At 34.2% G+C, this 13897-nt stretch overlaps 1 protein-coding gene across 1 annotated transcript; it reads left to right on the top strand.

Annotated features, from left to right (window-relative positions):
• Positions 1-427: 427 nt before the first annotated feature.
• Positions 428-3883, top strand: LOC130216293 (natterin-3-like). The gene is made up of 3 exons (XM_056448192.1): positions 428-478; positions 2251-2355; positions 2761-3883. Exons 2-3 carry the CDS (start codon positions 2274-2276, stop codon positions 3777-3779), a joined length of 1101 nt encoding a protein of 366 aa, XP_056304167.1. The 5' UTR covers positions 428-478; positions 2251-2273; the 3' UTR covers positions 3780-3883.
• The last annotated feature ends 10014 nt before the right edge of the window (positions 3884-13897 follow it).

The raw sequence follows: 13897 nt of genomic DNA on the forward strand, positions 1-13897 counted from the left end.
CAGAGGGGTTACACTAGCAATGTGAAATGGTTCGTCTAGATTTTAACTCACATTTATGTCTTTTTTCCACCAGAAGAACACTAAAGCACTCCAACGTGCACATGTCTGTTAGCTCTTTCAACAGCCATCTAATTTATCAGGTCTTACACTTCTGGATCCTCTGTTTTAAATAAATGTCAGATAGCACATTGGATAGTCGAGAATTAAGGTCAACTTACAGTAAATTCATGGCCAAAGACTCACCGGTAAGTGATAATGTTTTAGATAACGGCTGTTAAAATAATTGGATAATAAAATGAAGGAATACATTTTACATGTGAAGAGATTAAATGACAAATTAGAGAAACGAATGTGTGTGGCACAACGAAACATTTGCATCATCTCAAGAATATAGAGGAGTGTAAGGATGGAAAAGAAGGTCCACTGGACTGATTCCAGAGACGATCTTGACTCTCAGCTCAGAGTTGACCATTCACAGGTAAGACATCATGGAGGATATAAAATACAACATCATAACCTGTTTTCTTTCTCATTGTGATTTCAGTATTACAGGCTCACTCTCTGAAATAATATGAGAGCTGTCATTGGGGTAAGTTTTCAAATGGTAAACATATTGGTTTCAAACTTGGATTTTTTCATTAGCAATTACTACGTACCATAGAGATACCAATCAACTTTATAACAGGAACTACTAGCCCACTGACAGCTCTCGTACCTGTATTTCTGAAAGTGTAAATATATAAGCTACTGTCAAAGACTGGGTCCAGAATTTCAAGAAAACAAAACAAAACTTTGTCAGAATTACTCAAAGTGATTTAATTATTAGAACTGAAAATTCTTATTTTAATTAGACCAGGCAGGTCCAAACTCAGTCCTGGAGGGCCGGTGTCCTGCAAAGTTTAGTTCCAACCCCAATCAGACACACCTGGGCTAGCTAATCAAGGACGCACTAGGCTTTCTAGAAACATCCTTGCAGGTGTGTTGAGGCAGGTTGGAGCTAAAATCTGCAGGACACCGGCCCTCCAGGACAGAGTTTGAACACCCCTGAATTAGACTTATTATCTAAACTAGAACAAATAAATAAATCTGATCTCGTGTTTTCTGGTTATTTGCAGTTGTAATTAGGTAACGTTATGGGGGTTTTATCTCTGCTCTGACAACTTTTGATGTTGAAAATACTGCACTTTAGGAGTTTGAGACAAGATATAGAGAGACTATAGAGAGGATTAAATTTGTTAAAACAAAAAAACAGAAAAAGGTAGTGGCAGTTCATTACCAGGTTTTTGTACTGTAATTTACAACAATATTCAATACCTCTTTATTTCTACAGCGATTTTACGATGTGGATTGTGTCAAAGCAGCTTAACATAGAAATTCTAGTAAATTAAAAACTTTGTCAGTCCAGTTTTCAGAGTTGAAGTTCAATTTAGTTCAGTTCAGTTTAGTTTAATTTTCACTGCTGAAAGTCCAAACACTGAAGAGCAAATCCATTGATGTGCAGCTCCACGAGTGCCAAACAATATATCACTTCAAACTATTAAAAATGTCCATGAGAGTCATTTTAACTGTTCAACATCAAAAGCTTTTGGAGCAAAGATCAACATCCCATAACGCAACTCAAAAGCATACATAAGGGAAATACAGAAAACTGCCAATTTACCAATATTATTGACAGTGTATTTTAAAATAAAAAATTGCATACTTATAAAATAGGACTTTAGGCTAGCAAATCTGAATGCAAATGAATGTTATTTTCGATATCGAACAGTGGTCTTTGATTACCAGTGGTGGAAAGAGTTCTGAAAAATCATACTGAAGTAAAAGTACTTGCCTAAAACTGTAGAGAGGAAAGAATCTGTTGTAAATATTATTTAAAGTACGAGTAAAAAGTTGCCCTTATAAAAGTCCTCAAGAGTAGTGAGTATAATGCTGTGAAAGGCTGATGCATTTACATGCAATTTGTGCAGGGATGTGTAAACGAAACATTCTGTACGGCCATTTGGCGATTTCTGTCTTCATACAGTAAACATCCTTCATCTTCTCATCAGTGACATGCATCTAAACAGTCGATCAATCATTGTGTGTAAAGATTTTGGACATCATCTTAAAAACCTTTAATGATTCCAAACAGTTTGCTGCACTTATAAATAAATGACAGTAGTTTGAGTGTTTGTAATTGTTACTTTACACCACTGTTGATTACATGTTGTGAAACTTGTTTTGAGGTCTGTCTTAATGGTGATATTTCAGACACATTGAGAAATCAGTTGAAGATGGATATCAGCACAAGGATCGTGTTTGCTCTGCTGCTGACAATTTCAGGGGGGGATCTCAGTCCAACCTTTGAAAGTGCTGGTACGCTTACACATTATACAATTACGAGTTGTTGACATGTCAAGCATGATAAAATAAGAAATCCTCATTAATTTTTTTGGCTTTGCTATCTTTTTAGAATGTCATATAAGTTGGGTTAAGCTTACGAAGTGTAAATGATGACAAAAATTTTCAGGTGACATCTCTTCCTCTCCCACTCCTTACTCTAGCTCTTTCTTTCTCGCAACATCAGTTCCTTTGTAGCATTTCTTGTGTGTATTTTCTTCTCACGTTCATCATTTTGTTGATTCGCTTTCACAAAAATGTCTGCAAAATGACTGAATGTAAACTGACATGATTCTCTTTAAGTTCTGAATGCTCAACAGCTAGACACCTGAACATTAATAGCCATTTGATTTGTGTTTCTGTTCTGGATTTGTCTTGCAGAGTTTTCAGAGAGCCACCATCAGCGTCATCCACGTGGACTGGTGCTCATTGAACCGAAACCTTCTGATGAAAATGTCATAAACATCGACCAGACAGCATCTGATCACAACACCAGCTTGGAGTGGGTCAGATCAGACAGAGTGCCAAAGGACACAGTTATTGTTAAAGATGAAGGACAGCAACATTACATTGCTAAACATATCTCAAACTGTGAGCTTTGCCTTCTCAAGAGTAATTTAAAGTCGTGTTTTCAAATGGTGGGCCCCGGGGATTGGAAATATGTGGACATTTCCAATTACAAAGACTTGATGTTTTTAGTGAACAGGGACAACTTTGAACTGCTGGAATGGAAGAAATATACCAATAATAGGTTTCCACCAATGTCACTGTTGGTATGTGGGCAATTTATTGTTAAAAATCTGAATATGAGTTCAAAAACGGATGGGGAAGTGCTCGTCATAAACAACGACATTAAAGTGCAGTATTTAAATGTTGTTGAGTATCAAATATCAAGTGCAGTGTCAACAGAAAACCCTGAAGTGCTTAAACATTTCAAAGCTTCCAACAGAAACTGCATTGCATCTAAACATACAATAAAATTGGACCAAAGTATCGATAAAATATATTCTTATCAAATTGGTAAAATCCGTAAATTCGGAATCACCTTTGATCTGTCAGTCTCTGGTGAAATCCCAACTATTGCAAAAATAGGAGGAAAACTTGGGCTTAAATTTGAGCGCACACGGTCACGTCTTAATACTTCGTCTGTACTTGAGAAAAACCTTCATTCTGTGAGCACGGCTGTGGAGATTCCACCCAACCATTCCTGCACTATTGACATTACAAGCAATACCTTCAAAACTGAAGTCCCGTTCACTGGTGAGATCACGAGAGTGTACAACAACAACCAAATACGAAAGGCCTTGGTCACCGGCACCTACATCCATCAGGAAGTAGACGAAATCGAAACACTTGTGAATCGCTGTCAGCCGCTTTTTGGTGGAAGAAATTGTGACTAACCAGTGTACATGCTCTATACCTGAAAACAATTATCATGTTGTGTATAAGTGTATGACATGTAACACGTATTGATCAGAGAATTAAAATGAAGCATTCAAAAGGCCATCAGCGTTGTCATTTACCTCTTTTCCAGTGTATCTGTAAGAAACAGTTTATAATTATGGAACACTTTTAACGAAATACTAATAAAATACTGACAATAACTGCAAATGCACATTTTATTTGTGCCATATAGCAGTGTTTCTCAACCCTGTTCCAGAAGGCACACCAACAGTACACGTTTTGAACATTTTCCTAACCAAAACACACCTGAATCAACTCATCAGAACATTAGAAGAGACTCCAAATGAGTCAGATAAGGGAGACAAGCTAAATCTGTGTTGGTGTGCCTCCAGGAACAGGGTTAGGAAACAGCCATATACAAAGCTAAAGTGCGGGAAGATAAAAGAAATACAATTTTTGATGTATATGTCTTTTCGATTCTCTGAAAATTGGAAAAGAAAAAAACTGAACCAGGAGACTGAGTCACAAGACAGAACCAATGCCACAAAGCCATTTTAGATCAAATCTGTAGTTTCTGCACTTTGCCTCTGGATGGCAGATTTGTTTTCACATAGTAGTTCCAACACAGGGGTGCACCCTTTATACTGATTATTTCACAACAGTCAAAAAATAAATAAAATAATTAATATACTAATGTAATATATATATATATATTCCTCAGAAAACAGATTTCTAGAACATGCAAACTCCACACAGAAACGCCAGCTGACCCAGCCGAGGCTCGAACCAGCTACCTTCTTTCTGTGAGGCGACGGCACTACCAACTGCGCCACTGCGTCGCCATCATTTCATTTTATACGTTATTTTATAACAGCACCTTTAGAAATATGTTTTCTGAGAATACTTATTCCCCCACTGTGTATATATACACACAATACCGGTCAAAAATTTGGGGCCAGTTTTTTTTAATGTTTTTTCTTTTTAAAGAAAATTATTCTGTTCATCAAGGCGGCTTTTATTAAATGTAAAAAAAAGGTTAAATATTTACTACAATTTTATATAACTGCTTTCTTATTGTATGTAGATTCTAATGAAATTACTCCAGTCATCATTGCTTTTATTACAAGTACCGTTAATAATAATAATAATAATAATAATAGTAATAATAATAGTAGTAGTAGTAGTAGTAGTAATAATAATATTAGAGTGATTTCTGAAGGATCAAGTGACTCTGAAGACTGGAGTAATGAAGCTAAAAAATATTAATTAAAATCAGTGGAATAAATTATTAAATTAAAAGATAATCTACTTTTGAACAGTTATTTTATACTTCATTAACATTTCACAATATTACTATTTATACTGTATTTTTGATGAAATAAATGCAGCCTTGGTGAGCAGGAGAAGCTTACTTTAAAACATTTATAAATCGTATTGACTGCAAACTTTTGACTGGTAGAGTATATATAGATAGATAGATATGACGTCTATAATATTGACATATACAATGCAATATAACAATGAAATGACGTGTATTTCAGTTTTAAATATTTAAATAATTACGATGTTATTGTTAACCGCTATAGAGCCCTAACTGAAAAATGCTATAAAAAACCGTTCCAACACGGATTTATACCAGCAGAGGGCGGTGTTGATTTAAGGTTGACTGAACCTCAAGTTCAGTGGCTTTTTTATGCAATCGTGTTTTAAATATAAAAAGCGTCTTTCATGTCAAATATAAACGATTCACAGTGCTTCTTGTTCTTATATTATACAGTCGTCTTCATTGCCACCGTTTTCTCTAAATGTCTTGGACATCCTATAACGGAGGCTACTTTTAAACTATTAAGTCTTTGACATTTAAAAAGATGACAAAAAAACTTTAAGCCTCCTGAGCTTTGTTTTGACAGCAATTTTCTAACAGCCACATGTCTTAAAAAGGTAGTTCGCTGTTTGCGGTTAATTTACTTTTTAAATGATTTTTTAAAGTTTGTTTTTGATTAGCCAGGATTTTAGTAGTATAATTTTTTTACAGATAATGTTGTGTACATTATACAAAAAGTAAGCAATATTAATATTTGGTTGAATAACCCTGATTCTCAATTACAACTTTGATTGATTCTGACTATTATAATTTTCAGAAGAAAAAACCTTTAAATGTTTACAATATGTTTATTTGAAATTTAGATGAAATGTTATTAGACCTATATAACAAATAAAACTAAAAAGACATATTGACTTTTCTCTCAAGCGCATACATAATAAATAAATGCAGAGAAACAGATTTTTCAAGTGGTATTTACAGTTTAAGTCAGAATTATTACCCCACCTCCCCACCCCTGGGTTTTTTTTTATTTATTAATTAGTTTTTTTAAAATGTTTCCCAAATTAATAATTAACCTAGTTAAGCCTCTTAATGTCACTTTAACCTGTATAGAAGTGTCTTGAAAAATATCTAGTCAAATATTATTTACTGTCATCATGGCAAATATAAAATAAATCAGTTATTAGAAATGAGTTATTAAAATTTTATGTTTAGAAATGTGTTGAAATAATATTCTCTTCGCACAAAGCCTTAAATACTGCACGTTAATTAAATGCTGTTCATAAATAACTGTTGTCAAGGCGAATGGGTGGATTCTCTGACACTGTAATGATGATGTCACATATGGTTCCGATGAGAATACTGATGTTATCTAACATCTGACTTCACAAGGTTCAACTGCTATCCTGATGTAACTCTTATTCCTATATTACACTCATCTTATCTTTAAGATTTAAAACACAGGTTATGTTTCGGCTAGTGTGTGGTGTTTTAATTTTAAATTCAATTAAATACTTGAAAGATTTGAAGGCAGCCAGGGAGGGACGCAATTATTTCAGACATAGCTAAATTACTACAGTAAGCTAAATTACAGTCATATACAACAAACTGTCTACAACGTCACAAAGGAAATTCCCATTTTTAAACTTTTGGTTTTAATTTTAGAGCATGTTTACCTTATTTAGTCTGACTGCAGAAAAAAGAAGAACTGGGAGGTGCATTCATACTCTAAAGGGGGCGACAGTTTGAATTAAAGTTAGCATGATATTCTTTTAAAAACAATTTCATGTGACACTGATCACTAGAATAATGTCTACTGAATATTCAACTTTCCCATCACACAAATGAATTTTAAAATATATGAAAACTACATAACACAGGATTCTCATGGGTTATGGAATTTCTGGAATATCATGAAATGTTAAAAGGTTTGTTCCAGACAGTATAAGACAAAGGGCCCTGATATACAACCAGCGCAATAAGGCGCAAGACATGTATGATGCGATTTGTTGCTATTTTCAGACCAGCGCAACCCTAATTTTCACATTTTGCACCACGTTGTTTAAATAACAAATCTATTTGCGCCGCTTTGTGGACTCATGGGTGTGCCCGTCTAAAAAGTAGGTATGTTGAGGCGCATTGTCGGCACGTTGCTATTTCGAAGAACTGAAATAGACCACACCATTGATCAACTAAAAGCTGGTCTAAAGTCCAGAGCAGAGTGCGTTAATTATGCACCTATGCAGGTCCAAACGCATATACGTTGCTTAATACACACATGATGTACAGCAATACACAAATACCTTTACATATGAAAAAAAATAAAGCATTAAAATGTTTTTACCCTGACAGACCATGAGCAAAGCATATTTTTTCCGTCCTTAAAATGGCAAAAGTGGATTTGGACACGCCCTTAATAGTTTTGCGCCATGCTCTTTAGACTTTGCACCTACGTAGATTGTTAAAATGGAGCCAAGGGAATTTTATATACATTTTTGTCATGGAATCAGGAATTTTCTGAAAAATGTCAGATTATTGTGGCCTAAAACTACTGAATTTGAAGCATTTTTTTTTCAAGATTCACAGCAATGTTTGAATAATTTCTTGTTTTGATTTGCTCTAAAAATATACAGAAATATACACTGAGAAGAACAAAGAGATAAAGGGTTTACTTATTGACCATATAAAGCCTATGATATTTGATAAATTAATGACTCTGTAAGATCAAAATAAATAAAACTGTTAAGCTTTCTTCAACAATAGCATTAGAAAATTCATATGAAATCACAGATTATAGCAATCAATACATTAAACGTAGCCTTTGGCAGTAATGTCAGAAGACATGTCTAAAGTGAATCCACATGCCGCCGTGCTATGTATAAATCAAGATATACCACACTGGGCATAAACACTTTCTATACATGAATATATTGTTATTTAATATAAAACAATGCAACCTGCACAGATATGCTGGCCAAATGATATCTGATTTATCAAATAGCCGGAGTTTTTTAATATGGAATTCATTTTTTTAGTCAGTGAAATTCAAGCAAAAGTCAAGGAATTTGCCATTTTTTTGAGTGGTAAGTGGGAACCCTGAAGTCAGCAAATTTAAAGCTCAAATGCCCTGTAATACATGCAGGAATGAACCTCGTTGGTTCTGGCAGCAACTCAAACACATTATGCGACACAAGAACAAACCTCATTGGTCCTTCTAAACTTAAAAAGAGCTTAAAACTCAGCTTAAAGGGATAGTTTGTGCTTTAAGTATACTTATTATACTCACTCTCATGGGTCAAAGTATTATGAGTTTCTTTATTATGTCGAACAGAAAAGAAGATATCTTATAAGTTGGAAACCGGTAACCACTTACATCCATAGTAGAAAAAAAAATGACGGTCACACTTTATTTGTGATGGTCCGTTTGTTAAATTTAAGTTACATTGCATCTACATGCCAACTCATTCTCAACAGATTATAAGTAGATGGTTGGGGTTAGTGTAAGTTGACAAGTAAAGTTTATTATATACAGTTAAATGTATGTTGAAGGAGCAGTATCAACAGATATTAAACAGACAGTCTACTAACACTCAAATGGACCATCAAAATAAAGTGTTACCAAAATGACTTCTATTTAGGAACTATATCAACAACAATGTAGGGCAAATAGCATTTTAAAGGGTTCCAATTCACTTTGGCCATAGTCTGCTCACAGTCATGCCAATAGGCAGGCAGTACTGAAGCCTAAGGAGAAAATCAGTGCGTTTCATGATAGTTTTTATGCTGTTATATAAGACTTTTGAATAAGAGCAAATTTTAAATACTATTGATAGCTAGTTTGTAATAATAATAAATAGTTAAATTAGCACAAATTGTCAATATTATAACTGTGCAATAAATATTTAAGTATTTATTTATTCCATTCTGTGATTTTTTTTAATTGGGTTATATTTTATATATAACTATTTTTATATATTTATGAAATTACAAAAGCTTATTTATTCTGTTAGGTTTTTATAGATCTTTTATTTTTATGTTCTTGCTGGATTCGATGTAACGTAATTTCATTCTGCATTACTATCTATTGGGATGTTTTGAATGACAAAATGAAGGAAACTGTAACAATACTTTGGATGTCAATACTGGTGTCTAACATTTTTCAAAATATCTTCTTTCAAGTTCATCAGTGGAAAGGAACTCAAACAGGTTTGTAACAAGTCTAGGGTGATAAACGACTGCAGTACGTTCATGTTATAGTGAACTATCTCTTTGAACACCCCATGTGACATAAATCAATTTCATTGGCTTTCACACATCAAGCAAGCATCGCTTAAGCTCCCTAAACAAGTCTGAATGCTGTGAAAAGCTGATATGTATATATATATATATGTAAATTTATAATTAAATTAAATCTGTTTTATTAGAAATCGTGTCTAGCCACAACAACCTGGAGCTGAACACGCTCAAAACAGTGGAGATGATAGTGGACTTCAGGAGAAACCCCCCTGCTCTCCCCCCACTGAGCATCATGGACAGCATTGTGGCAGCAGTGGAGTCATTCAGGTTCCTGGGCACCACCATCTCTCAGGACCTGAAGTGGGACACTCACATTGACTCCATTGTCAAAAAAGCTCAACAGAGGCTATACTTTCTTCGTCAGCTGAGGAAGTTTAACCTCCCAAAGGAGCTGCTGAAACAGTTCTACACCTCCATCATTGAATCAGTCATCTGCACATCAATAACTGTCTGGTTTAGCTCAGCTACTAAATACGACCTCCAAAGACTACGTTGAATAGTTCGGACTGCTGAGCGAATCACTGGTACAACCCTTCCTACTCCCCAAGAACTGTACTTATCCAGAGCGAGCAGAAGGGCTGCCAAAATCACTGTGGACCCCTCACACCCAGCACACTGCCTCTTTAAACTTTTACCTTCTGGTCGACGCTACAGAGCACTTCGCACCAGAACAGCCCGACACAGAAACAGTTTCTTCCCTCAGGCAATCCATCTCATGAACACTTGATGATAATAATTGTGGAACCAACATCACTACTTGCTATACACTTTTACACACATATACACTTATTTAACAACACACTTTACATGCCAATTTGCACATAACAGCTGCACATATAACGTTGTATATAGTAATAAACACGTACATACACTTGTCAATCTGTATATTTGCACTCACTACTTACTTCTATTTTTTAAAATATGTTTGTTGTCTGTTTTTTGTCCTGTCTCTGTGGTCCTGTTGCACTGTGGAATCTCTGTCACGAAGACAAATTCCTAGTATGTGTGAACATATCTGGCAATAAAGCTCTTTCTGATTCTGATTCTGATTTTCAGAAGAAATCTATATGGATTTATTGTTTGATCTCTTCGTGAACATTTTGATATGTTCAGCTGAATATACGATCAATAGAGAGGCAAGAAAATCTTTAATCATGTTATGAAGATGAACAAAAGTCAAATATGTTTGGAATAACATCAGGGTGAATAAACAATGACAGAATCTCCCATCTGATTTATTCCTCACCTGACTTTAAGTTTATAAAATAAAGCAAAAATGTTACGTTTGTTACCTTTTGAAACCAATTAAAATATATAAAGTATTTATTTTCTTCAGCATCCTGTTCTCTTCGGGTTAAAGGGGGCACTTGTGCTGTCCCACTATTGCAGTTGAGGGATTACTCTTAACCAGCGATGAGCCCACAAAACTCATCACGAGAGCTGGTCTCTAATCATGAGTGTGCTGCCTGTGCAGGACACATGTGCTAAACACAGACTTCAGCCCACAGACATAATGAAAGTGCTGTAACTGAGACACGAGCCTCAATGAAAAACAGAAGGCCTTCACAGCAGGATCCACATCAGACTTAGGCTGATTTTAGCCTTGTTTATATAATAAAGTACTCCATATGCAAAGCAATTGAATTTAAAATCAGTGAAAGTTATGTATAACAGATTATTTAAATGATAAATTATGATGTACCTTGATATTAGTATAAAAATAATAATATTGTTAAAAAATGATGAATTATATTTTCCTATCATTATTACTTATAACTATGTATTTATAGGTTATTTTTAATAATACATATACAGTTGAAGTCAGAATTATTAGCCCTCTCTGAATTATTAGCCCCCTTGTTTATTTTTTCCCCCAATTTCTGTTTAACGGAGAGAATATTTTGTCAACACATTTCTAAACATAATAGTTTTAATAACTCATTTCTAATAACTGATTTATTTTATCTTTGTCATGATGACAGTAAATAATATTTGACTAGATATTTTTCAAGACATTTCTATACAGCTTAAAGTGCCATTTAAAGGCTTAAGTAGTTTAATTAGGTTAACTAGGTAATTTTGACCTTAAAATGTTTTTTAAAAAATTTAAAACTGCTTTTATTCTAGCTGAAATAAAACAAATAACACTTGCTCCAGAAAATTTCCTGGCTCTGTTAAACATCATTTAGGAAATATTTTAAAAAGTAAAAAAAAAAAAACATCAAAGGGGGTTTAATAATTCAGATTTCAACTGTATACATACAAGACATTTACAAATACATTTATTTTCAAAATGTATTATTTACTGAAAAGGATCCAATCTGATTATTAATTTATTATGAAAAATAAGGTTAAACAATTGATGTAATTCTGCTACAGATAACATTTATAAATCTGAATAAATACAAATTAATATTAATTATAATTATAATAAGCGATCAACAAATAATTTTTAATAATAATCAAACAATACAAGTTTGTGTAAACACACTATGTATTTATTCTTAAATGATGGATGCATTTATTACTTATTATAAAATAAAAAAAACTTTAGTTTATTATAAAAAATATAAAAGTTAGAATTATCCAATGTTATTTTGTAAAATAAATAAACGCATTATACAAAATGCTATTCATTTTCAACTCATAAATTTATTTAGAAATAAGTCAAAAAATAAATCAAGTATTTAATAGAGGTATTATTATAAAAATTAAAAATGTGATATTATTTACAAGTAGCATACTTCTCAGATTAAAAAAAAAAAAAAAAAAAAAATATATATATATATATATATATATATATATATATATATATATATATATATATATATATATATATATATATATATATATATATATATATATATATAGGAGGTGTAAACCTACACTGGTCTTTCGGTTCGGTTACGATTATCATGCCATCGATTCAGTTCAATTCGATATCTCGGTGCATGACAATGCATTGACGATGCTTTCTGTACACAATTTAATATTTTACTTCACAGCACAAGAATTCTTGTATTAAATTGTGTAATTTATAATTACACTTATATGGCAAATAAAGCCCGCCTTCTAGTAGAAGAGCCAATCATCGATCGCTATAGACTGACGATTCTCCGAGGCAGGGGTTTGGACCAGACATGAATTTCTGCAGATTTTGTGTGATTTAGATGTTTACAAATGAAACTAAAGACACAGTTGTTGTTTAAATCTATTGGTGATTCCTAATATGAAATTCAATGGTAAGCTTGTCAAGCAGTTTTGGAGAATTTGATGTTTCCCCAGTCAGACAGAATGCCCGAGCATACTGCCCGAGAGGTGATTCAAAGATGGCTGCCGAGTGAAATGACTTACCTTAAAGGGACTTTGATTTTAATTACTCACGCTCGCCTCCCTCACCATAGTATTCTACCGCGACATAGCGCACATGAGATAAAATTACATCAGTACGTAATAACCAGTGATGATTTATTACTACACTGATACTGAACTGTCCACGTCTGCATCACGGTGCACGAGTGTATGGGTGTTTCCCGGCGTTGGGATATGGCGGGAAGGACATCTACTGTGTAAAACATATGCTGGATAAGTTGGCGGTTCATTCCGCTGTGACAACCCCTGATTAATAAAGTGACTAAGCTGAAAAGAAAATAAATAAATAAATTAATATAACCTGTAAAATGTTTCACTTGGTTAAACTTGCAAACTCAAGTTCACAAGCTGCCTTGAAAATGTGAGTCAACTGAACTTGGAGAGATTCTTTGTTTCAACTTCAGATGTTGAGTTTTGGTTAAATATATTGTGAAACTCAACATCTTAAGTTGAAACAAAGAATCTCCCTAAGTTGAGTTGACTCACATTTTCAAGACAGCTTGTGAACTTGAGTTTATAAGTTTAACCAACGTGAAACGTTTTACAGTGCAGTACATCCAAGAAAAGTTCATTTTATTAATAACAAAATTATTCCATAACTATTCTAAAACCATTCCAGCAGTGCAGCACATTAAATAGACTGCTGACACCTCAAAGTCTCTGCTTGTTATTTTTTTTACCCAGACAAAATCCCATTGGAATTCCTGTCAGTGTCCAACATTGATAAAAGCTGATTTAGGCGACCGGAGCGGGATGTCCCGGTGAGTTATGGGCATAATTCATAATCAGAGTTGACGTTAACCCCGTGACATCGCGCGAGACCAAATGCGCGGAGAGAAAGAAAACATTGGAAAAGCAGACGCTGATTTTATCTCTTGAAATAGCCATTAGGCGAAGAAAACAATGAGGAGAAAACCGCGAAAGCTCAAGGGGGATCAGGGCGTAATATTGCGAGCGCGCTCCCGCGGCCGGAGCGGCTGCCAATTGTTTTGAACTTTACAACTTGAGGGGTCACTGATGACGAACGCTGCGCCGCCCCGCGGGACCCCAAACACACGACTACATGTTTATGTTCCAGATTCATGCTTCAGGTTGCTGAAATCCTGATATCATAATGCTCAT

This window comes from Danio aesculapii, chromosome 22 (assembly GCF_903798145.1).
Source record: "Danio aesculapii chromosome 22, fDanAes4.1, whole genome shotgun sequence".
NCBI classification, from domain to species: Eukaryota; Metazoa; Chordata; class Actinopteri; order Cypriniformes; family Danionidae; genus Danio; species Danio aesculapii.